Source organism: Oncorhynchus clarkii, chromosome 4 (genome assembly GCF_045791955.1).
Source record: "Oncorhynchus clarkii lewisi isolate Uvic-CL-2024 chromosome 4, UVic_Ocla_1.0, whole genome shotgun sequence".
NCBI classification, from domain to species: Eukaryota; Metazoa; Chordata; class Actinopteri; order Salmoniformes; family Salmonidae; genus Oncorhynchus; species Oncorhynchus clarkii.
Window position 1 is genome coordinate 67,700,165 of NC_092150.1, and position 27,323 is coordinate 67,727,487.

General features: G+C 46.4%; 1 protein-coding gene across 2 annotated transcripts in view; it reads left to right on the forward strand.

Annotated features, from left to right (window-relative positions):
* Positions 1-27,323, forward strand: part of LOC139407162 (mitochondrial peptide methionine sulfoxide reductase-like) — a 98,454-nt gene that overhangs the window by 60,078 nt on the left and 11,053 nt on the right. The window contains exons 2-5 of one of the 2 annotated variants that reach the window (XM_071150669.1): positions 2,067-2,135; positions 5,059-5,178; positions 11,318-11,422; positions 13,170-13,276. In XM_071150669.1, the coding sequence (XP_071006770.1) occupies positions 2,067-2,135; positions 5,059-5,178; positions 11,318-11,422; positions 13,170-13,276 (401 nt within the window). The remainder of the gene's footprint in view (positions 1-2,066; positions 2,136-5,058; positions 5,179-11,317; positions 11,423-13,169; positions 13,277-27,323) is intronic. The other variant, XM_071150668.1, reaches the window with a different exon arrangement.

The window sequence follows — 27,323 nt, forward strand, 5'->3', positions numbered from 1 at the left end:
TCGTCTAACTAACCGTGCCAACTTTTTTTGTATGAATACAAATGTGAACGGTTCTGGAAATGAAATCCTCTAAATCGACTGTATAGTCACAGACATAGGTCGTGTGTGTATTTACGGAAGCCCGGGGGTTTCTTTAAACTCACAGCCGAGCGCCACAGCCCACATCACAACGTTTCACATCACAACATGTTTCACATCACAGGAGAAGAAAAGGAAACTCTGTGTTTGAGGTTATGAAAATGTCCCTCCCTCTGCAGCAGGGAGTTATAGAGAGGCCATGCGGTTGATATTATCATGGAGCCACGTAGTGCAGAGGACAGGAGCACATATACATGCACCAGCTTGGTCCTTAGATTTGGCCTGTCCTGGTCTAACAACCTCTAGCTCTTTTCCCTAGCCCCTAATCTCTTCTATGTAGGTCTTGGTGTAGATTGGTGTACGCAAAATTATGACTGTGACTGATGAAGGATTGATGGACGGACTGACAGAGAGACTGACTGACAGAGAGATTGACTGACAGAGAGACAGAGTGACAGAGATAGAGTCTGACTGGGAGAGAGACTGACTGACTGAGAGACTGACTGACAGAGAGACAGAGTGCCAGAGAGACAGAGTGATAGAGAGACTGACTGACAGAGAGACAGAATGACAGAGAAACTGACTGACTGACAGAGAGACTGACTGACAGAGAGACTGACCGACAGGGAGACTGACTGACAGAGAGGCAGAATGACAGAGAAACTGACTGACTGACAGAGAGACTGACTGACAGAGAGACTGACCGACAGGGAGACAGAGTGACAGAGAGACTGACTGACAGAGAGGCTGACTGACAGAGTGCCAGAGAGACAGAGAGACTGACTGACAGAGAGACTGACTGACAGAGAGACAGAGTGACAGAGAGACTGACTGACTGACAGAGAGACTGACTGACAGAGAGACAGTGACAGAGATAAAGTCTGACTGGGAGAGAGACTGACTGACTGAGAAACTGACTGACAGAGAGACAGAGTGACATAGAGACTGACTAACAGAGAGACTGACCGACAGGGAGACAGAGTGACAGAGAGACTGACTGACAGAGAGACTGCCTGACAGAGAGACCGACTGACAGAGACAGTGACAGAGAGACTGACTGACTGACAGAGAGACTGACTGGCAGAGAGACATAGTGACAGGCAGACAGAGAGACAGACAGACAGACATAGAGACTGACTGACAGAGAGACAGAGTGACAGAGAGACAGGCAGACAGAGAGACAGACAGACAGAGAGACTGACTGACAGAGAGACAGAGTGACAGAGAGACAGAGAGACATACAGACAGTTGGGGAGTCTATGATGGGCGTGTGGATATGGTGCTGCAGTAGATTGCCTGGCGCTCGGTCTCCAGCTGGCTGTATCGGCACGCCTAGCTGCCATGGCAACGCACCCATGCGTGAGCACACAGCACAGGAAGGGCTTGGCTAGCTCCAGATGTTGGGCTCACTCCCCCACATTTATCCTAATCCACACACTGCCCTCCACAATATCAGGCCATCTGCAGTACATACACACACACACACACACACACACACACACACACACACACACACACACACACACACACACACACACACACACACACACACACACACACACACACACACACGCAAACACACATTAGCTCAGCCAGGTGGCTCCGAGGCCCCAATGGGCTTCTTCCACCTCTGGCTTTGTCAGTTGATTGAAGAGATCGCAGCTGCTATAAAATCATGCATGAGATGAATGGGAATGTTTAAATGGGTCAGTGTATGTGCGCATGTTGCAAAAACCCCCAGGTGAATTTTCACTTTCTTTCTTTGTTTGCGATGTCAACGCTAGCTACTGTAATGCCTCTGCAGTCCTTACACACCAGACACACCAAAGTATCTCACAATGGCCAGTCATTGTGTGTATTGCATCAGTGGTGTGGAGACTGTAGGTGGATGGTGGTGTGTTTGCGCCTGTGTGTGTGTGGTGTGGGATGGACTGTCTGTGTGTTTGACTAACAGAGACCCTCTCCATTGTTCCCTGTGTGTCCTACAGCCAAGCACGATGTCAACGGCAACAGGACCGTACCACCATTCCCCGAGGGACTGCAGATGGCTATGTTTGGTAGGTGATCCAAATGAGGAGAGGGAGGAGGACGTTGGGGGCCGGGGGAGAGGAGAGGGGAAACAGGGGATAGGGGGACAGAGGGGAGGGTGGCAATAAGACAGTGTAGTATAATTAGTTCCCCCTCCCCTGATACTCTGTTCGGTTCAGAAAAAGACGTTCAAAAACAAAATGAAAGGAGAGAGAGAGAGGACAGAGTAGGAGGAGGGGGTGTAGAGATTAATTGCAAGGGGTGATTAGGATCTCTTTAATAAAATGCATTAGTTCAGCTCCTCTTTTCTCCATTCGGGGAGTCAAACTGCGTAATCCATCAGGACAGACAGCAGAGAAATCAGCCTCTTTATCTCCCGGGGCTGTGTACAAATAAGCATGTTTTAAAGCAGCCTTACATGCACTTGTGACCCGCAGAGCATTTCAAATCACAAAGCCTCCCGTGGACTACCTTAAAAGTTGCCAGTTACCCTTGACTCTACAAAAGCCTGTCTTCTACCCCCCCCTTACCGCTGTGCCAGTGATTGGCTACGTTCAGAACTACCTTGTGTTAATACTCCAACATTCGCTCCCAAACACAAAGGTGTGGATGCGTGAGCGCGTGTGTGTGTGTGTAGGAGCCGTGTAGGAGCCTCTTCAGTCCCAATCACCTCACACACACACAAAACCTCTCACACACACACACACATCGAGGCAAACTGCCTGAGCCCCACTCAACTCTTCAGTACTGCGTGGTGAGAAAACGGAGTTCAGCAGTCATTTGGTTTCTCAGATAAATCACTCCACCCAATCGGGGGAATGAATGGCTGTGGATAACCGTTTTTAAGCCGTGCCCTAATATATTTTTACTGTTTTATTTGGTGGGGGAGTATTACTTGGTGCTAAATGTTTACAGTGGGTATTAGTTTTATATCAGTTGTTTTTACAGGCCCAGGAACACTATGGTTTGATTAGACACTAAATCCAAAGCTGGGACACAGGTCCGGACCTTAATGGAGGGGATTGAGAGCAGACGCGAGGTGGATGTGTTCCCTGCTGACAGACTATACACCTCAGTGTCGTGGGAGGGTTTTAATGGGTTGTATCAGTGTGTGTGGGCTGTTGTATTCATTTCACACCTAAGAGAGGTATCGAGACCAGAGCAACATCGGCCAATAAACAAGGTGCATGAGAGCCAAGTCAGCCAGGGTATGACATGTGTACTAGAGGTCGACCGATTATGATTGTTCAACGCCGATACCGATTATTGGAGGACCAAAAAAGAAGAATACCGATTAATCGGCCGATTTAAAAAATATATATTTGTAATAATGACAATTACAGCAATACTGAATGAACACTTATTTTAACTTAATATAATACATCAATAATATCAATTTGGCCTCAAATAAATAATGAAACATGTTCAATTTGGTTTAAATAATGCAAAAACAAAGTGTTGGAGAAGAAAGTAAAAGTGCAATATGTGCCATGTAAAAAAGCTAACGTTTAAGTCCCTTGCTCAGAACATGAGAACATATGAAATCTGGTGGTTCCTTGTAACATGAGTCTTCAATATTCCCAGGTAAGAAGTTTTAGGTTGTAGTTATTATAGGAAATATAGGACTAATCCCCGAGCTGACAAGGTAAAAATCTGTCGTTCTGCCCCTGAACAAGGCAGTTAACCCACCGTTCCTAGGCCGTCATTGAAAATAAGAATGTGTTCTTAACTGACTTGCCTAGTTAAATAAACTCTTCTATTTATTGCATTTTTCCAACTATCCATCCATCTATGACTGGGGTGTGTTGTGTTAAAGGGATGGGATGTTTCTGACTGGGGTGTGTTGTCTTAAAGGGATGGGATGTTTCTGACTGGGGTGTGTTGTGTTAAAGGGATGGGGTGTTTCTGACTGGGGTGTGTTGTGTTAAAGGGATGGGATGTTTCTGACTGGGGTGTGTTGTGTTAAAGGGATGGGATGTTTCTGACTGGGGTGTGTTGTGTTAAAGGGATGGGATGTTTCTGACTGGGGTGTGTTGTGTTAAAGGGATGGGATGTTTCTGACTGGGGTGTGTTGTGTTAAAGGGATGGGATGTTTCTGACTGGGGTGTGTTGTGTTAAAGGGATGGGATGTTTCTGACTGGGGTGTGTTGTGTTAAGGGGATGGGATGTTTCTGACTGGGGTGTGTTGTGTTAAAGGGGATGGGATGTTTCTGACTGGGGTGTGTTGTTTTAAAGGGATGGGATGTTTCTGACTGGGGTGTGTTGTCTTAAAGGCCCAGTGCAGTCAAAAATTTGATTTTTCTGTGTTTTATATATATTTTCACACTATGAGGTTGTAATAATACTGTGAAATTATGAAAATGATAATCATTCTCTTTAAGTGTAAGAGCTGTTTGAAAGGACTGCCTGAAATTACAGTCTGTTTTGGTGGGATGGAGTTCTGGCCTGCCTGGTGTGATCACCAGGCCGTAAATTAGTTAATATACCAATAGGAAAGAGAGTTCCAGCTAGTTTTCAGTTTTCCCCTCCCCACTCAGACCACTTCCAGACAGTTCTAGCAAAAGTCTTAAAGGGATGGTCTGTTTCTGACTGAGATGTGTTGTCTTAAAGGGATGGTCTGTTTCTGACTGAGATGTGTTGTCTTAAAGAGATGGTCTGTTTCTGACTGAGATGTGTTGTCTTAAAGAGATGGTCTGTTTCTGACTGAGATGTGTTGTCTTAAAGGGATGGTCTGTTTCTGACTGAGATGTGTTGTCTTAAAGGGATGGTCTGTTTCTGACTGAGATGTGTTGTCTTAAAGGGATGGTCTGTTTCTGACTGAGATGTGTTGTCTTAAAGGGATGGTCTGTTTCTGACTGAGATGTGTTGTCTTAAAGGGATGGTCTGTTTCTGACTGAGATGTGTTGTCTTAAAGGGATGGTCTGTTTCTGACTGAGATGTGTTGTCTTAAAGGGATGGGCTGTTTCTGGGGCGCAGAGAGAAAGTTCTGGAAGCAGAAGGGAGTCTACTCCACCCAGGTGGGCTATGCTGGAGGCCTCACCCCCAACCCCACCTACGAAGAGACCTGCACAGGTAACACTCAACAGTGACCCCACACCCCACTCAACAGTGACCCCCACACCCCACTCAACAGTGACCCCAAACCCCACTCAACAGTGACCCCCACACCCTACTCAACCGTGACCCCACACCCTACTCAACAATGACCCCACACCCTACTCAACAGTGACCCCACACCCTACTCAACAGTGACCCCACACCCTACTCAACAGTGACCCCACACCCTACTCAACAGTGACCCCACACCCTACTCAACAGTGCCCCCACACCCTACTCAACAGTGACCCCACACCCTACTCAACAGTGACCCCACACCCTACTCAACAGTGACCCCACACCCTACTCAACAGTGCCCCTGACTCATTGTCCAAGTGCTTGTAGAACATTAGCGGGCTCAGAATAATTCAGTGTTAGAATTGAGTGTTTAATTGAATCTTGATCTCCCTCATGAACTTTCCTCCACAGCCCTCCACAGCCTGTCTGTAACACACTAACCAGCCTGTCTGTAACACACTAACCAACCTGTCTGTAACACACTAACCAGCCTGTCTGTAACACACTAACCAGCCTGTCTGTAACACACTAACCAGCCTCATGATGTGACGAATCACGTTTGATTTGATCATCTCCTGATGTTAATGACTTGCACATGTCTCTATGAAGGGCCTTTCTACCAGGTACTACTGCACTGTACTCAGTAGCAGAGGTATCTGGGGTCTAGGTTGTCAGGTTGTTTTCTCCCAGCCTGCCCCTGGAAACCAAATGGAATCCCTTAGGTCCTATTATAGTGAGGCAGGGAGAAGGGACCGCTTTCTAGCAGTACGTGTGTGTGTGTGTGTGTGCGCGCTCACCTGTATGTGTGTTTGTGTGCGTGCACAAGTGTGTGTTTACGTTTTTAATGATCTGACAGTTAAGGAATGTGTAAGGCCATTATGTGATAGACAGAAGGATCTCTCTCCATGATACTGTCTAAGTGTGTGTGCTGTCCAGAGAGAAGGAAGTTCACCATTAGATGTGCATCACGAGTTCTATGGTTCTGTGATGGGCCTCCTCACTCTCCTGTTAGTAACAAAACAGCAACAGTAGGTGCCATTCTGAGCAGTCTGCTTTCTGTGAAAAGTGGACAATCAGAAATATCGTTTGGAAATGAGATTCCAAATCAGCGGTGGAAGAAAGTCTCCGTGTTTCAGACGGTGAAATTGTTCACTACAGTTTTCCTTTCATTGCAATAATGGGAGTTGGGTGTGTTTGAACATTCAGGGCGCTATCCAAACACTGCCAGCTGTCTCTGTGTTATTTCTAGATGCACCCACTGCCTCTCCAACCTGCTTTTGAGGGATTTAGGATTTAGGAAATTTGATTTTGCGCTCAGTGTGAATGTACATAGTTTTCCGGGTATAAGAAGTAACAGAACAAACCCTGCCGGGTGTTCCTCTGAGGACTGAGGGCATTTTTTGAACTCTGGCCCCTCATTTTTTGAACTCTGACCTTCACAGACCGGGCCCTCCGCAGTGTGTGTGTGTGTGCGTATGTGTGCTCTTGTGTATGTGTTCGTATGTGTGCGCTTGTGTATGTGTTCGTGTCTGTGCGCATGTGTGTGGAATCTGCAAAATACCCTCTCTCTCCTATCTCTCCCGTCTGTGGTTCAGTACAATAACAGTTTGTGTAGGGCTGTTACGAGCATGGAAGTCACTAGTCTTTGATCTGGATATTGACTTTTGTTCCAGTGGAAAACAACTTTGTAAAGACTTTCATCAGGGGAAATTTGTTTGATGACTTTTCCCAGAGTGCCGTTCTCTCAGGATGGATCTTGAACTGAAGTCAGAGCTTAGAGTTTAGAGGCGTTAAACATCTACTGCTGTAGGATCTGAGAGAGAGAGAATATGTGTGTATGTGTGTGTGACTGTGTGTGTATGTGCGTGCATGCATGCGTGTGTGTTTCATTTTATTGATGTTTTGTTATCATTTAGTTTCTGTTTTGGTAGTAGTGGCAGTGCTCTGTAGAATGCAGAGCACTGAGGCAGGGAGCTTTCCATCTGGTGGTGCTGAAACCTTGCCTCAGCTCACTGCTACTGACTGTTACTGACTGTTACTGACTGTTACTGACTGTTACTGACTGCTACTGACTGTTACTGACTGCTACAGACTGTTACTGACTGTTACTGACTGCTACTGACTGTTACTGACTGTTACTGACTGCTACTGACTGCTACTCACTGTCACTGACTGTTACAGACTGCTACTGACTGTTACTGACTGTTACTGACTGTTACTGACTGTTACTGATTGCTACTGACTGTTACTGACTGCTACAGACTGTTACTGACTGTTACTGACTGCTACTGACTGTTACTGACTGTTACTGACTGCTACTGACTGCTACTCACTGTTACTGACTGTTACAGACTGCTACTGACTGTTACAGACTGTTACTGACTGTTACTGACTGTTACAGACTGCTACTGACTGCTTCTCACTGTTACTGACTGTTACAGACTGCTACTGACTGTTACTGACTGCTACTCACTGTTACTGACTGTTACAGACTGCTACTGACTGCTACTCACTGTTACTGACTGTTACAGACTGCTACTGACTGTTACTGACTGCTACTGACTGCTACTCACTGTTACTGACTGTTACAGACTGCTACTGACTGTTACAGACTGTTACTGACTGTTACTGACTGTTGCAGACTGCTACTGACTGCTTCTCACTGTTACTGACTGTTACTGACTGCTACTGACTGTTACTGACTGTTACTGACTGCTACTCACTGTTACTGACTGTTACAGACTGCTACTGACTGTTACAGACTGTTACTGACTGCTACTGACTGTTACTGACTGTTACAGACTGCTACTGACTGCTACTAACTGCTACTGAATGTTACAGACTGCTACTGACTGTTACTGAATGCTACTGAATGTTACAGACTGCTACTGACTGTTACTGACTGCTACTCACTGTTACTGACTGTTACAGACTGCTACTGACTGTTACAGATTGCTACTGACTGTTACTGGCTGTTACTGACTGTTACTGACTGCTGCTGGGGCAGTGAGGTGAGGTTTTCCCAAATGAATATACACTGGCACAATAGCAATAGCTCATCCAACAGCCCTGAATTTATTATTTGAAATATTGTCTTTGAAACTATATAACTTTTAGACCCACACATGATCTTGTCCTCTCTTCTCTGTGATCCGAACCTCAACAGCCTGCTGCGACAGACAGCCGGTGTTAGCACAGTATCTCTCAGATAGTCAAACCTGAGCAGCCCCCTCTTCCTAACTATTCAGTCTGACAGAATCCATAGTCAATATGAATCTACACACTCAGGCATATAGTAAGTGGATGTAGAATGCATAGGTTACACTGCACAGATGACTTGACTGAATGGAGAGAGAGAGAGGGAGGGGAGCGAGAGAAGAAGGATCACTCTGAACATGGCTGATCAACTATATCCAAGAGACCCTGCGCTCTGCTCCCATTGCCTTCTGGGATACATGAAGAATGGGTGGGGTGTGGGGGTTTCAGCCTTGTGTAACTGTAGAGAGATAACTGTACCCTTTCCTCCTTCCCTGTCTACACACACACACACACACACACACACACACACACACACACACACACACACACACACACACACACACACACACACACACACACACACACACACACACACACACACACACACACACGCACACACACACACACACAGCTGTGTCAACAAGGGATTAGGGGCTGCAGGAATGTATAGAACAGACAATAGACCCAAAGAAAGAGAAACAGAGAGAGAATGGAGGAAAGCATCATTCTGATGAGGGATGTGCACAGTAAGGAATAGGATAGGGCAGTACAGGAATAGGATAGGGCAATACAGGAATAGGATAGGGCAATACAGGAATAGGATAGGGCAATACAGGAATAGGATAGGGCAATACAGGAATAGGATAGGGCAATACAGGAATAGGATAGGGCAATACAGGAATAGGATAGGGCAGTACAGGAATAGGATAGGGCAATACAGGAATAGGATAGGGCAATACAGGAATAGGATAGGGCAATACAGGAATAGGATAGGGCAATACAGGAATAGGATAGGGCAATACAGGAATAGGATAGGGCAATACAGGAATAGGATAGGGCAATACAGGAATAGGATAGGGCAATACAGGAATAGGATAGGGCAATACAGGAATAGGATAGGGCAGTACAGGAATAGGATAGGGCAGTACAGGAATAGAATAGGGCAGTACAGGAATAGGATAGGGCAGTACATGAATAGGATAGGGCGGTACAGGAATAGGATAGGGCAATACAGGAATAGGATAGGGCAGTACAGGAATAGGATAGGGCAGCACAGGAATAGGATAGGGCAGTACAGGAATAGGATAGGGCAATACAGGAATAGGATAGGGCAGTACAGGAATAGGATAGGGCAGTACAGGAATAGGATAGGGCAGTACAGGAATAGGATAGGGCAATACAGGAATAGGATAGGGCAGTACAGGAATAGGATAGGGCAGTACAGGAATAGGATAGGGCAGTACAGGAATAGGATAGGGCAGTACATGAATAGGATAGGGCAGTACAGGAATAGGATAGGGCAGTACAGGAATAGGATAGGGCAGTACAGGAATAGGATAGGGCAGTACAGGAATAGGATAGGGCAGTACAGGAATAGGATAGGGCAATACAGGAATAGGATAGGGCAGTACAGGAATAGGATAGGGCAGTACAGGAATAGGATAGGGCAGTACAGGAATAGGATAGGGCAGTACATGAATAGGATAGGGCAGTACAGGAATAGGATAGGGCAGTACAGGAATAGGATAGGGCAGTACAGGAATAGGATAGGGCAGTACAGGAATAGGATAGGGCAGTACAGGAATAGGATAGGGCAATACAGGAATAAAAAAGATGGTAACATATCTTTTGCTCCAGCCCTGTGGCCATGTATTGGGAGTTGGAGAGTGGTGGCATATGGACTCTTCTGTCTCCTGCTGAGCTTCATGCTGGCAGCCATCTTGCCTGTCCTCCCCTGAGCTACCAGCAGTAAAGATTGCCGCGTGTGTGCACCTCAGATGTCCTTCAGCTCACCCTGAACACACAGCTCCACTACCAGCTGAACAAGGGAGCCACCCGAAGGAGGAAAAAGGAGGGAGGGGGAGGAAAAAAGAGAGGGAGGGAGAGAGTGAGTAGAGGGAGGCTGAAAGAGATTGCATGGCAGAAAATGAGGGAGGCTGACAGAGAGAGAGAATGAATTCATGGATTTAAAAGAATGGCTTAGAGGGAGAGAGAATGTTGGAGAGAGGAAAGGACTAAATGGATTCATGAATCTATGGGTGCGTCTGTGCATTTGACTGTGCATGTGCTTCTGTGTGTGTGTGTGTGTGTGTGTGTGTGTGTGTGCACCAAATTATAGACCATCTCAATTGTGTCCCATACACTCCCTTGTTCCTCCTCCTGTCTCCAGGACATCACTGTGTTCTTCCATCAGGTTTATTGTACAGTTCCTCTGTAGCGCCAGTCTGTAATGAGAGTGACCCTACAGGTTAGTTCTTATCATTTTTTTAATATCCCAGCTGTGGATGTGCTGCCGATAGTGGGGAACACAGCCTTATGAGGTGATATTAAACACCCATCTCAGTGGAATAAACTCATCTCACTAGAAATGTCTTGAATTGGGAATAGAAGACCACTTCTTTATTAAACATGGTTTTACTCTGTCTTCTCACCTCATATTGAGATGTTAACCTTTGTGGATGTCCCTCTGGTAGAGTGAAAGAGAGTTCTCCTAACAGCTCTATCCAATCAGCGTGTCCAGCTTGCGTGATTGGAGGACACTCCTCCCTCCAGAGCTCTGGGACAGAGGGGCTCTCTGCTTGGTTAAAACATTCAGATCTAATCCAGCTCACTGGTGTACTGGAGAACAGCATTCACTCTCAGTTAACATTCACTGTATCTGAGGAGTGGAGGAACACTCAATGTTACGTATCCACAGATCTAGAATCAGATTATCATACCCCAATCCTAACCTTAACCAGAAGGATAAGTAAATATCTGCTCCTGGACCAGTGGATAGGGGCAACTGCCTATATCTCCTAACGTCACCATTTCTCCTGTCTTCTGTTGTCTCTCTCAGGTAGGACAGGCCATACTGAGGTGGTGCGGGTGGTCTGGGAGCCAGAGAAGACCAGCTTCTCCAAATTGCTCAAGGTGTTCTGGGAGAGCCACAACCCAACTCAAGGTAAGGTCCCTTGTAGCTCCGATGGTAGCGCATGGCACGTGAAACACCAGGGTCGTGGGTTCAATTCCCACGGGGGACCAGTAAGAAAATGTAAGTCGCTCTGGATAAGAGTGTTATATAAAACCTACTCCCTCCATCCACACACATCCAACTGCAGCGTTTCCAAAGCCAATTCTGGCATAGCTTGTTCCAGTGGGGGCTACTGCCTTCCCTCTGCCTTGAGCTATCTGTAGCAGGAATATGAGTCTGCCATGTTGAGTGGTTGCAATTAGGGCTCTGTGAAATAAGGGAGGGTAGGAGAAAGAGGCAAAGCGAGAGAGGGTCACTCCCTACCATGAGAAGTGCCTGCAGTGTGTAACCTCCCAAGTGTGTTTCATTTTACCCTTATTGACCCTGTGTGAGTCCACAGGCGACACACAACCCCAGAGAAATCTGGCTCTGTGTTAACTCTGACCCCTCCCCACATCAACTCAGCTGTCCAGCGCAACCTTAGACACACAAGTTTGGTGGAGAAGGAATAATGGTCTGGACCTGTTTTTCATGGTCCCCAAAAGAGTGGAGACTGTAATAGCAGCAAAGCCCTGACCAACTCCATGTTAATGCCCATGTTTTGGAATGAGGTCACCGACAAGCAGGTGTCCACATACTTTTGGACATGTAGTGTATGTACCTGTGGTATGGATGCAATATGGGTATACTATTCAGAAAGGTCAAGATAGCGACTAAGGTCAATCATTCTCTGAAGTGCTGCTCACAGGCCCAGTGATGCTAGATAAGGTTAACCTACTTATTCCCTTACTGTAAGACTCACTGTCATATTCCATGTGATCGTAACATGAGGCTACTCTCAACAGTACGACTAAATGGTTTGTCTTCAACCTACAAGACATGTTCACTGTGTCCTCTAACACCTAGCCAATGATTGCGTGTTTGAATGGGAGCTTTTTGTCAGGGAACAAAATCAGTGTGATTCACTGTCTGTCTGCACGGCTCACACGCCACTCCGCTTCCAGCAACATAATAATTACACAGAGGTAGGCAGGCAGGCAGGCAGACAGACAGACAGACAGACAGACAGGCAGGCAGGCAGACAGACAGACAGATATGCAGGCAGACAGACAGACAGACAGGCAAGCAGGCTTACAGACAAGCAGGCAGACAGACAGACAGGCAGACAGACAGACAGACAGACAGGCAGGCAGACAGACAGACAGGCAGGCAGGCAGACAGACAGACAGACAGACAGACAGACAGACAGACAGACAGACAGACAGACAGACAGACAGGCAGACAGACAGGCAGTAGCTGTATCATGTTCTACATCTACATCAAGGTGAACTGTGCTTTGATTGAAATTACACCGCAGTCGGTCTGGTCTCGTCTCCAGGTTGTTTTCCCCAGACAGACAGACAGGGTTGATTGTGAGTTTGTTTCGTAAGACTGTCAGAGCAAACAAAGTAAACATAGTATGCTGGTAGGTTGGTTGATGGACAGGATGGTTTAGATGTTTAGAAGAAATGATATGGAAGTAAACTTTTGTTAACTTAGAGTACCTTGTAACCCTGTGTTTCTGTGTGTGTGTGTTTCTGTGTATGTGTGTGTGTGTGTGTGTGTGTGTGTGTGTCTCCCTTTGTCTGTCGGATTTGTCCTTCTTTTATGTCTTACTCTATATTGAGTGAAATATATTGTCTTTAGTCCAGTAACTTCTCTTAAAGTTACCCAACATTGTGTTCTCTCTCATTGTCAGGAATGCGTCAGGGCAACGACGTAGGAGCGACCTATCGATCAGCCATCTACACATACACACAGGAGCAGCTTGAACAGGCTCTGGCCTCCAAAGATGACTATCAGAAGGTAACATGTCTGTGTGTGGGAGTCACATCAACTCAATAATCAGTTCTCTAGAGATGTTATAGAAACAAAAGCTTGGTGTGGAAGAAAATCTATTTCCCCCAAATAAATCACATTCAGTACCCAGACCAGAACACATTGTACCAGCCAACAAGGTTTTTAGGCTGCATCAGTCACCAGTCACATTAAAAGCTTGCTGCAACACACCCATCTCTCCAGAGAGAATCAGTCAAGGTTCAAAGCCCATCACCGTACAGAGAACATGCATGGAGCCGGGCAGCCTACAATGCATATGTTTAATTGAGAGGGATGGCATGCTGCAGCTGATTCCCCCAGTGAAAGGAGAGAAGGGGCGGGGAGGTACAGCAGAATCTCTTTGAGGAAAGCTATGTGGAGCAGCTCTGCCGCGCTAAGACCCCACCCTCTGCAACACTGCTGCATGCATGGCTTCCAGAACAATGGAGAGACTGAGAGAGAATACATCCAAGCTTACAGTGGAACTACATTGGTTTCTTTCTGCTGTTACTCTCTCCTCTCTCTCTCTTTCTATCTTCTCTCTCTCTATCTTCTCTCTACAACCTTACTGTTCTTCTCTCTCTTTCTATCTTCTCTCTCTCTATCTTCTCTCTACAACCTTACTGCTCCTCTCTCTCTCTTTCTATCTTCTCTCTCTCTCTCTTCTCTCTACAACCTTACTGCTCCTCTCTCTCTCTCTCTCTTTCTATCTTCTCTCTCTTTCTATCTATCTTCTCTCTACAACCTTACTGCTCTTCTCTCTCTATCTTCTCTCTCTCTATCTTCTCTCTACAACCTTACTGCTCCTCTCTCTCTCTCTTTCTATCTTCTCTCTCTCTATCTTCTCTCTACAACCTTACTGCTCCTCTCTCTCTCTTTCTATCTTCTCTCTCTTTCTATCTTCTCTCTCTTTCTCTATATCTTCTCTCTACAACCTTACTGCTCCTCCCTCTCTCTCTTTTTATCTTCTCTCTCTCTCTATCTTCTCTCTACAACCTTACTGCTCCTCTCTCTCTCTTTCTATCTTCTCTCTCTTTCTATCTTCTCTCTACAACCTTTACTGCTCTTCTCTTTCTATCTTCTCTCTCTCTATCTTCTCTCTACAACCTTACTGCTCCTCTCTCTCTCTCTTTCTATCTTCTCTCTCTCTATCTTCTCTCTACAACCTTACTGCTCCTCTCTCTCTCTCTTTCTATCTTCTCTCTCTTTCTATCTTCTCTCTACAACCTTACTGCTCTTCTCTCTCATCTTGATTAATTCTGTATCCTCTATCCTTTCTCTCGCCTGCTTTCCGCCCTCGCCTCGCTCTCCATTTCGCTGGCCCTTCTTCTCTGTCCTTTGTTCCTTATGGGAGCGGAGGTGTTCTATGTAAGCCATATGATGTTAGTCTGTGAGATGGATAAAGACGTGTCCTTGTATCTATTGACAGTTGAATCTCACTGGAGATTGTTGATGAGATGACCTTGAATGTCTGGATACCTTCACGGTTGTTCTATTGTTGAGCTTTTGGATACAGATGAAGGGCTGCTGTACTGTCTTTTGTGCAAAGATGAGAGGAAGACTCGTCGAGTTCGTCTGGATGAGCAATGCTCCACCTCTTCATCGGCAGAACAGAGCAGAGCAGACCGTTTTTCTTTTTTTTTAAACCCATTTTCTCCCTAATTTCGTGGTATCCAATTGGTAGTTACAGTCTTGAGAGGCGAAGGTCGAGAGCCGTGCCTCCCCCGAAACACAACCCAACCAAGTGACACAATGCCCACTTAACCCGGAAGCTAGCCGCACCGATGTGTCAGAGGAAACACCGTAAACCTGGCGACCGTGTCAGTGTGCAATGCGCCCGGCCCGCCACAGGAGTCGCTAGTGCGCGATGGGACAAGGACATCCCTGCCGGCCAAGCCCTCCCATAACCCGGACGACGCTGGGCCAATTGTGCGCCGTCCCATGGGTCTCCCGGTCGCGGCAGGCTGTGACAGAGCCTGGACTCGAATCTAGAATCTCTAGTGGCACAGCTAGCACTGCGATGCAGTGCCTTAGACCACTGCGCCACTCGGGAGGCACAGAGCAGACACAGTTGAGTTGAAACATGGACGTGACTGAAATAAGCTTGGAACTAAACACTACATCTGGTTTCTGGTTAGTTATGAAAGGTATGAACGTTAAGTAGTTCAATTTTCAGCGCTTTATATGTTTCTTCAATAAAATGTTTAGTTTTGAATAGAATAGAATAGAATGTTTAGAATAGAATGTTTAGTTTAGAATAGAATAGAATGTTTAGAATAGAATGTTTAGTTGCTGCCAACACACACATTTTCTCTCAGTTTGTCTACCCCATCACTCCATTCCCTCCTTTTCTACAGTACCTGACCCCCATTGGGCTATTCATCAGGCTAACAGAGCCCCATGCTGCTTCCCAGGGTGTAGAGCTGGCTAGGTGTCGTCAGGCCGGAGTTGAGTTGTGCAATAGGGAGCACACTCCCAGGGAAGAGGAGGACGTGGAGGAGGAAGTGGAGGTGGAGGAGGAAGTGCAGCATATGGGATGGATTTGTTCCTTTATGGAGCTGAGATCCTGCAGCCCCTCCTCTCCTAATGGCAGCCTAATAACACAGCCGATCAGGGGACACCCTCTCCTCCCTCTCTCCCCCTTCCCCCATGTCCCTCCATCCCATTGCCCGTTCCTCTACCCCTCCCATAGAGGCCCAGTCTCTCACCCAAATGAGCCCCATTTACACATGCAGTCAGGTTCCACTGCCCAGCAGCCACTGCAGGAGAGGCCTTCTATTGGCTGCTGTCAGTGTCTCCTTTACCACACAGCTGCTACCACTACCTGGTGTATTATGCTATTGTTACTATTCATAGTAAGTTGAGGCCCCGACTGTGTTCCTAACAAAATACTATATATGTATCTATCTATCTATCTATCTATCTATCTATCTATCTATCTATCTATCTATCTATCTATCTATCTATCTATCTATTCAATTCAAGGGGCTTTATTGGCATGGGAAACATGTGTCTATCTATCTATCTATCTATCTATCTTTCTATCTATCTATCTATCTATCTATCTATCTATCATCTATCTATCTATCTATCTATCTATCTATCTATCTATCTATCTATCTATTCAATTCAAGGGGCTTTATTGGCATGGGAAACATGTGTTAACATTGCCAAAGCAAGTGAGGTAGATAATATATAAAAGTGAAATAAACAATAAAAATTAACAGTAAACATTTAACATACAGAAGTTTCAAAACAATAAAGACATTAGAAATGTCATATTATATATATATATATATATATATATATACAGTGTTGTAACAATGTACAAATGGTTAAAGTACACAAGGGGAAATAAATAAGCATAAATATGGGTTGTATTTACAATGGTGTTTGTTCTTCACTGATGGCACACTGTGGATTTTCACCCAGTAGATATGGGAGTTTATCAAAATTGAATTTGTTTTTGAATTCTTTGCGGATCTGTGTAATCTGAGAGAAATATGTCTCTCTAATATGGTCATACATTGGGCAGGAGGTTAGGAAGTGCAGCTCAGTTTCCACCTCATTTTGTGGGCAGTGTGCACATAGCCTGTCTTCTCTTGAGAGCCATTTTTCCCCCATGGCGGCCTTTCTCAATAGCAAGGCTATGCTCACTGAGTCTGTACATAGTCAAAGCTTTCCTCAAGTTTGGGTCAGTCACAGTGGTCAGGTATTCTGCCACTGTGTACTCTCTGTTTAGGGCCAAATAGCATTCTAGTTTGCTCTGTTTTTTTGTTAATTCTTTCCAATGTGTCAAGTAATTATCTTTTTGTTTTCTCATGATTTGGTTGGGTCTAATTGTGCTGCTGTCCTGGGGCTCTGTGGGGTCTGTTTGTGTTTGTGAACAGAGCCCCAGGACCAGCTTGCTTAGGGGACTCTTCTCTAGGTTCATCTCTCTGTAGGTGATGGCTTTGTTATGGAAGGTTTGGGAATCACTTCCTTTTAGGTGGTTGTAGAATTTAACGTCTCTTTTCTGGATTTTGATAATTAGTGGGTATCGGCCTAATTCTGCTCTGCATGCATTATTTGGTGTTCTACGTTGTACACTGAGGATATTTTTGCAGAATTCTGCATGCAGAGTCTCAATTTGGTGTTTGTCCCATTTTGTGAAGTCTTGTCCCATTTTGTTTGTCCCATTTTGTGAGCGGACCCCAGACCTCACAACCATAAAGGGCAATGGACTCAATGACCGATTAAAGTATTTTTAGCCAGATCCTAATTGGTATGTTGAATTTTATGGTCCTTTTGATGGCATAGAATGCCCTTCTTGTCTTGTCTCTCAGATCATTCGCAGCTTTGTGGAAGTTACCTGTGGCCCTGATGTTTAGGCCAAGGAATGTATAGTTTTTTGTGTGCTCTAGGGCAATGGTGTCTAGATGGAATTTATATTTGTGGTCCTGGCGACTGGATCTTTTTTGGAACACCATTATTTTGGTCTTACTGACATTTACTGTCAGGGCCCAGGTCTGTCAGAATCTGTGCAGAATATCTAGGTGCTGCTGTAGGCCCTCCTTGGTTGGTGACAGAAGCACCAGATCATCAGCAAACAGTAGACATTTGACTTCAGATTCTAGTAGGGTGAGGCCGGGTGCTGCAGACTTTTCTAGTGCCCGTGCCAATTCGTTGATATATATGTTGAAGAGGGTGGGGCTTAAGCTGCATCCCTGTCTCACCCCACGGCCCTGTGGGATAAAATGTGTGTGTTTTTTGCCAATTTTAACCGCACACTTGTTGTTTGTGTACATGGATTTTATAATGTCGTATGTTTTACCCCCAACACCACTTTCCATCAATTTGTATACCAGACCCTCATGCCAAATTGAGTCGAAGGCTTTTTTTAAATCAACAAAGCATGAGAAGTCTTTGCCTTTGTTTTGGTTTGTTTGGTTGTCAATTGGGGTGTGCAGGGTGAATATATGGTCTGTTGTACGGTAATTTGGTAAAAAGCCAATTTGACATTTGCTCAGTACCTTGTTTTAATGGAGGAAATGTACGAGTCTGCTGTTAATGATAATGCAGAGGATTTCCCCAAGGATACTGTTGACGCATATCCCACGGTAGTTATTGGGGTCAAATTTGTCTCCACTTTTGTGGATTGGGGTGATCAGTCCTTGGTTCCAAATATTGGGGAAGATACCAGAGCCAAGGATGATGTTAGAGTTTTACTATAGGCCTCCCGGGTGGCGCTGCATCGCAGTGCTAGCTGTGCCATCAGAGACTCTGGGTTCGCGCCCAGGCTCTGTCGCAGCCGGCCGTGACCGGGAAGTTCGTGGGGCTACGCACAATTGGCCTAGCGTCGTCCGGGTTAGGGAGGGTTTGGCCGGTAGGGATATCCTTGTCTCATTGCGCACTTGCGACTCCTGTGGCGGGCCGGGTGCAGTGCACACTAACTAGGTCGCCAGGTGCACGGTGTTTCCTCCGACACATTGGTGCGGCTGGCTTCTGGGTTGGATGCGTGCTGTGTTAAGAAGCAGTGCGGCTTGGTTGGGTTGTGTTTCGGAGGACGCATGGCTTTCGACCTTTGTCTCTCCTGAGCCCGTACGGGAGTTGTAGCGATGAGACAAGATAGTAACTACAATCAATTGAATACCACGAAATTGGGGAGAAAAGGGGGTCAAAAATGTTTTTAACATGTAGCCAATTGGAATTTGTTGTCTGTATATTTGCATTCTTCATCAAACCATTTGTCATTGTTGTTCATTTTCTTTGGTTTTCTATTTGAGATTTTTAGATTTGATAGGGAAGCTGAGAGGTCAAATAAACTGTTAAGATTTTCTACTGCCAAGTTTACACCTTCACTATTACAGTGGAACGTTTTACCCAGGAAATTGTCTAAAAGGGATTGAATTTGTTGTTGCCTAATTGTTTTTTGGTAGGTTTCCAAACTGCATTCCTTCCATCTATAGCATTTCTTAATGTTACTCAGTTCCTTTGGCTTTGATGCCTCATGATTGAGTATTGCTCTGTTCAAGTAGACTGTGATTTTGCTGTGATCTGATAGGGGTGTCAGTGGGCTGACTGTGAACACTCTGAGACACTCTGGGTTGAGGACAGTGATAAAGTAGTCTACAGTACTACTGCCAAGAGATGAGCTATAGGTGTACCTACCATAGGAGTCCCCTCGAAGCCTACCATTGACTATGTACATACCCAGCGTGCGACAGAGCTGCAGGAGTTGTGATCCGTTTTTGTTGGTTATGTTGTCATAGTTGTGCCTAGGGGGGCATATGGGGGAGGGAATGCTGTCACCTGCAGGCAGGTGTTTGTCCCCCTGTGTGCTGAGGGTGTCAGGTTCTTGTCCGGTTCTGGTATTTAGGTCGCCACAGACTAGTACATGTCCCTGGGCCTGGAAATGATTGATTTCCCCCTCCAGGATGGAGAAGCAGTCTTCATTAAAGTATGGGGATTCTAGTGGGGGGATATACTGTAGGTAGCACACAGGAGGACATTTTTCTCTGTTAAGATAATGTCCTTTTGAATTTCTAGCCAAATGTAAAATGTTCCTGTTTTGATTAATTTAATAGAGTGAGTTAGGTCTGCTTTATACCAAATTATCTATCTATCTATCTATCTATCTATCTATCTATCTATCTATCTATCTACTGTCTGATTGTCTGTCTGTCTGTCTGTCTGTCTGTCTGTCTGTCTGTCTGTCTGTCTGTCGGTCTGTCTGTCGGTCTGTCGGTCTGTCTGTCGGTCCTGAAGAACAGGAAGATTTGGAGGTGTTCCAGACATATAAAAAGGGAAATCATCATTTCATTTCCCCTTTTAACAGAACATTATCACCTGCTACATGTTATATTGCATTGTTAGCTTCTCTGCTGTTTGCTGAAAACAGTGGCGGTGTTTTGAAACACACATTTACTGGGTTCGTGTGTTTTCTCCAACTGTGAAGTTTGACATTTGCGTCGATTGGTTGTGGAGTGGGGTCTAATTTATTCTCCGGTTCATGTCTCATCTACCATGACAATCATATCATCTGTGAGCGGAGCTCGTCTCGTTGTGTCTCGTCTCGGCTGAAAGGAGGCCATTTGCCACTAATGTCCCCCCAGTCACGTGTCTGAGACAATGCAACCTGTTTATTTTACTCTAGCGTTTGCTATTGTTGGCTGTGTTTCTGGGCACAAAGCGACAGCCTCCACTTACACAATGACTACTCTGACAAAGTGTGCTGCATACACACACGCTCACATACACACACAGACTAGACTCACAGACAATCCAAACGCGCTCACACACTCCCTCTGCTGGCCTTGCTGCCTCTTTGTCCTCTTCCCATCCTCTCTTCCTCCTCCATTGTCTGCTCTCTCTTTCTCTCTCCCTCCTCCTCCATCCTCCTCCCCCCTGCTGAGACTTCTGCTTCGCACTGCAAACCCAGCAGCAGGGCCCTGTTGCCATGGAAACAGAGGAGGGCCCCCCACCCCTCCTAGCCCAGTCCCATCCCTCAAGCCCTCTGATTGGCCCAGCCAGACCAAATTAAGCAGGGTTTGGCTGGGGTCGTAGGTCATCTGTAGAGAGGCGCCTCGGCTGTATTTTAATCAGCTGTTGACACCCGACGTAATGAAATGGATGTCAGGGAAGGGGTTAATAAAGCACGCTCTGACTGGCGACAGGGTCCTTAATGGGGGGAGTCAGGGGAGGGACGGAGAGAGATAGAGAGAGGGGGAAATGGAGGGAGGGGGAGAGGAGAGGGTTCAAGTGGAAGCGGGTTAAGGGAGCGAGGGCACAGTGGTTGGACAGGCGCGAGGCCAATGGGAAGCGAAAGGGCAATATGGCGGCGGTTGGTTGCTCTTTGTTTCCTGGGGTACAGGGAGGTGGAGGGAGACGGGGAGGGAGCGGTGGTGGTGGTTCTTTCTCCCTCTCTCGCTCCACTTTGGGGTGGTGGTGGTTCTTTCTCCCTCTCTCGCTCCACTTTGGGGTGGTGGTGGTTCTTTCTCCCTCTCTCGCTCCACTTTGGGGTGGTGGTGGTTCTTTCTCCCTCTCTCGCTCCACTTTGGGGTGGTGGTGGTTCTTTCTCCCTCTCTCGCTCCACTTTGGGGATTTAGGGTTATTAATATTTATTGCGTCGGAGCGTTGCCGTCTGAGGTGCCGCATCATCCCACGCAGCGAGAGGGCCAGGCTGCACGGAGAGGAGGGGGGGTGGAGAGGAGGAGGAGAGAGGGGATCCAGAGTGAGAGAGGGAGGAGTTTGCACATGGACACTAGGGCACTTCATTCAGTGGGGTCTCCCTCTCCACTGACCTTCACCTGCTAGGACCAGTCACTAAAGGACCACTAGGAAGTAGCCCAACAGAAGTGACCCATACCCCCCAACAGATGGATGGCTGTCAATAACAAGTCAACTGCCGTTGCCATCTCAGTTTGTTTCAGTAAATGATGGTGTAGGAAGTCAAAGACAAGCTGAACAAAGTTCTAGGCAAGGGGTTGTGGGGTTACTATCTGTTTGGAATCAGTTGGCCTGGGCTGAAGCCATATGCTGAGCTACTGTAACAGTGTCCTGTGTATGGGCTACATGAGATGAGCCACAGTACTGTATTGCTACACATTTTTTATTTAAAAAATTCTCTGCGAGGGAAAGTGAACATTTCAGATGTAATATGCATGTTTTTGATCTCCAGGGGGAATTGTGTCCCATTCCCCATTCACCATTCACCATTCACCATTCCCCATTCCCCATTCACCATTCCCCATTCACCATTCACCATTCCCCATTCCCCATTCACCATTCCCCATTCCCCATTCACCATTCACCATTCACCATTCACCATTCACCATTCCCCATTCACCATTCACCATTCACCATTCCCCATTCACCATTCACCATTCACCATTCACCATTCCCCATTCACCATTCACCATTCACCATTCCCCATTCACCATTCACCATTCACCATTCCCCATTCACCATTCACCATTCCCCATTCACCATTCACCATTCACCATTCACCATTCCCCATTCCCCATTCACCATTCCCCATTCCCCATTCACAGCATGGCACCTGACTGACACACAGACAGCAGATCCTCTCTCTCCGTCTCCCTTCTCCTCATCTCAGAGACATTTAAACTTGACTTCATCCTCCTCTCAAGAGTCAAGATAGAAACTGGTATGACATGTTCCCATCTATTAGTGTGTCAATTACAGGCCAACAATAGACAGCTTTCTACCTCAGATGCTGTAAACCATGTGTTCTGCTGCTTACCTCCCTTCTCTGCTGAGACGACCGACCAGCCAGGAGGCAAACGCCGGAGATTGACTCTCCACCAATTAAGCCGACTGCCAGTGTGGGTGAGAAATCAGCCTGTCTGTAATTAGCTAGCTAGCTTCCCCCGGTCTGCCTACCTACTGAGATCTGTTCTCATGAGCTGGTGTATAGCAGTAGGCAGGCAGACCAGGGGAAGCTAGCTAGCTAATTACAGACAGGCTGATTTCTCACCCACACTGACAGTCGGCTTAATTGGTGGAGAGTCAATCTCCGGCGTTTGCCTCCTGGTCTTCTCCTTCTCCATCAAATTGTTAGGATGACTCTACACTCGCATCATCGATGCTGTTGTCTACAGGTGACCAGTGCAGTTCAAGCATGCCATTTAGAGGCCTGCTATTTGCCAGGATCCTCCATGTTATCATTATCCGTATTATCAATTTCCAGTGTCTCTTGTGTTAGGCTATGAGATTGTTATAGCTAGATATTGATGTGTACATAGTGATATAGATATGCTGTTCAGTAGCTGATATGGTGTAGGAGCAACTGTGTGCATGCATGTGTTTGCTGTGCACAATAAGCCTTTCAACAGGGTTACTATTGAGGTTAGTGCAGATCCACAGACAGACTCGTGTCAAGGTGATATGACAGGCCTGACAGCAGACCTGATTCAGGGAGAAACCGTGGCAGCCAGCAGTGTCCTCGACTTAAGGTGACAGCATGGTGTCACTGCAGTTTTAGTGGCGAGGGCCAGACAGTGTCACTGTGTCATACACAGAGCCATCAGGTCATGGTGGGGTTGATTTAATGCTTTCTGTGGACAGCAGTCAAGATGTAAGGCCCTACTGAATCACAGTAAGGACAGGATGAGAGAGAGAGAGGAGGGAGTTAGTGGACTGTTAGAGAGGAGACAGTTAGTGGACTGTTAGAGAGAGAGGAGACAGTTAGTGGACTGTTAAAGAGAGAGGAGACAGTTAGTGGACTGTTAGAGAGAGAGGAGACAGTTAGTGGACTGTTAGAGAGAGAGAGGAGACAGTTAGTGGACGGTTAGAGAGAGAGGAGACAGTTAGTGGACTGTTAGAGAGAGAAGAGACAGTTAGTGGACTGTTAGAGAGAGAGATGAGACAGTTAGTGGACTGTTAGAGAGAGAGAGGAGACAGTTAGTGGACTGTTAGAGAGAGAGGAGACAGTGGACTGTTAGAGAGAGAGGAGACAGTTAGTGGACTGTTAGAGAGAGAGATGAGACAGTTAGTGGACTGTTAGAGAGAGAGATGAGACAGTTAGTGGACTGTTAGAGAGAGAGAGGAGACAGTTAGTGGACTGTTAGAGAGAGAGAGGAGACAGTTAGTGGACTGTTAGAGAGAGAGAGGAGACAGTTAGTGGACTGTTAGAGAGAGAGGAGACAGTTAGTGGACTGTTAGAGAGAGAGGTGACAGTGGACTGTTAGAGAGAGAGGAGACAGTTAGTGGACTGTTAGAGAGAGAGGAGACAGTTAGTGGACTGTTAGAGAGAGAGGTGACAGTGGACTGTTAGAGAGAGAGGAGACAGTTAGTGGACTGTTAGAGAGAGAGAGGAGACAGTTAGTGGACTGTTAGAGAGAGAGAGGAGACAGTTAGTGGACTGTTAGAGAGAGAGGAGACAGTTAGTGGACTGTTAGAGGGAGAGGAGACAGTTAGTGGACTGTTAGATGGAGAGGAGACAGTTAGTGGACTATTAGAGAGAGAGGAGACAGTTAGTGGACTATTAGAGAGAGGATATATAGGGATATGGCAAACTTAGGAGGGTGAGGGGAAAGAGGACTGCTATGAAATAGAATGATATTATAGGAGGACACTGTGGGGAGATTGCGCAGGGTAAGTAGCATACTTTACTGTGGCACAATGTTACTGGCTGATCTCCTGCTCTGGCAGAGAGAGAGAGAGAGTGTATCTGTGGTGAATGTGAGTCTCCCCCCTGTTGATGGGGGTGGGGGGTGCTCTCCAGCTGTGACAGCCTCTCACCTGCACACCCTGAGAGATCACACCTTCCCCCTCTCTTCTCCTCTCCCCCTTTTTCCTCTCCTCTCTCGGTGGAATGAGTGAGTGACTGGAGGCCATGGTCGGGCTAATTATCTGTTCCCCCTCCGTTCGCTAGCTGCTCTCGTTATTTCCTGACCAGCTTGCCGGGCCCCGGCGCTCCCCCCTCGACCTCCCCCTTCCTCCCCTGTACCCCTCCATCTGTGGCTATTTTAGATGGAGCAGGGTAGCATGCTGCTCCCGACATCCTAATGCACCACACCAGTTGGTTTAACAAACACCATCTGCCGGCCAAATCTGTCTTCGAATTGCTTTAGTAGCGAACTCAGCTTTCTTCCTCTCCTCTCCTCACCTTTAAACTCCTCTCTCTGTTGCTCACTCCCTCTCTCCCTGTCCTTCAGACATAATGTCTTGGAATGTTAAGAGGACAGAGGTTGAGTAAATAAGGGTGTTGTTGTGGGTGTCAGGGGAAAACGTTGGGTCACACTCTCTCGTATTGGAACCTTGTCTGTCCACCTTGGGAAGATGAATCTGTCGTTTTGATCCTTCCTGTTGACTTACGGACTCTAGATCAGCCTCTTTTCCAATGTGTTCCATCTTTCTCTCAACCTCTGTCCCTCTGTTGTTCATCGAGAGTCTTGAATTGTTGGTTGTATAATAACACAGGTATTTATAATTAAGCAATAAGGCCCGAGGGGGTTTGGTATATGGCAAATATACCACGGCTAAGGGCTGTTCTTATGTATGACGCATGGCAGAGTGCCATTGATACAGCCCTTAGCCGTGGTATATTGGCCATATACCACAAACCCCAGAGGTGCCTTATTGCTATTATAAACTGGTTACCAATGTAATTAGAGCAATAAAAATAAATAAATGTTTTGTCATACCCGTGTTATATAGTCTGATATACCACGGCTGTCAGCCAATCAGCTGACAAGGCTCTACCCACAAAGTTTATAATACACAATATCCCATTGGAAACCTAGTTTTCTCAACGGGCATTATGATATATAGCCTCAAAATCCTCTCACGCACGCAGGCGCACACGCACGCACGCACGCACGCACGCACACACACACGCACGCACACACACACACACACACACACACATCCATCTCTCCACTTCTATGATGGCGGTGAAGCTGTGATGGTCAGTCCCCATCTCATCATCTCATCAGGGTGTGAACAGTCATGCTACCTCACTGGTGTCACTCACTGTCCGTCCTTCTGTCCTCTTACAGTCTGTTCTTCACACTTCACCCATCCTTTGCCTTTAGTTTAGTAAAGGAGTGAAGCAGCCCATAATTCCTTCCTCCTGTTCTTTTGCTCTCCTCTCACAAGCAGACTTTCCCATTTTCATTTGCTTTCTGATGGTACCCACAGGAGACCTGAACAAATGGTATGTAACAGATTTTTGGCACGTGCGCCCACATTTCCCTAAACATCATTATGGACAGAGGGTCTGCTCTGCCAGGGAGGGAGCCATGCCATCTTCCTCTCCAGTGACGCCACACTCCGTGCCAGCAGCACAGAGCACACACACATGAACAAAGCCAGGCACGCAGAACACACTCATACGCATGCGCACACACACACTACATACGCACACACATACACTACATACGCACACATGCACAAAGACACTACATAGAGACTACATAGACACTGCACAGACACTGCATAGACACTACATAGACACTGCATAGACACTGCATAGACACTGCATAGACACTACATAGACCCTGCATAGACGCTACATAGACACTGCATAGACACTACATAGACACTGCATAGACACTGCATAGACACTACATAGACACTGCACAGACACTGCATAGACACTACATAGACACTGCATAGACACTGCATAGACACTGCATAGACACTACATAGACACTGCATAGACACTGCATAGACACTACATGCAGAAACATAATGAATAATACACACAGGCATGACATGAGGATATTACCTCTGTTTGAATGACCTGACTGTCTCGTACGAGGAAGATGATTCCATTTTCTCCTTCTCTATCCATCTACTAGATACCATAGACTCTTATCCTGACAGTCAATGTTGAAAGCATTAGAAATGTTTTCAGTGTTTCCCATTTTGAAATGAGGCAATCATTACAGAGCATTGTGAATGTCTCCCATCCCCTTTCTGACAATCACTCAGTCAGGAAGGAACAAGTCCACATAGAATAGATGTGTTTTCTTTCTGCTAATCTGCCTCGTGACAAAGTATTGTCATTCACAGCCATTTGTAACGGGGGGGAAAAAAGCGGATTCAGCCACTGCCTGTTCCATTCTCCATTTAGTATTGGCCCGAAGAGCTGGAGGATTGGGAAGAGTCTGGTTAATTTAATGTCCTGGTATTGACCGTGTATGCTCCGCTGGCTGGCTTGATTGTATTGTTCACGTGGGGAGTGATTGGGGAGCGCTCTGTGTGAGGCACAGCACTGCAGAAAATGACCTCTGAGGCTGGGGCTGAGGGGCTACAGAGAAAGACAAGGCGTTCTCCTTTTCTTTCCCTCTCTCCCTCTTTCTCTCCCTCCCCCTCTACTCATCTATGGTTGGGGTGTGTGCTCCATTGTTCCCGAGGTAGTGCTGTTTCTGGATGGTGCACCTGCTGATCACGCCTTTATTTTAGGCTTCGACGTCCCTTTGTTGTATCAAACTTTGTCTTGGATGCACCGCTATCATTTTCTGTATTTATCTGTGTGTATGTGGCATTAGGGGCGAGGGTAGAAGGACTGACTAACTACAGTGTC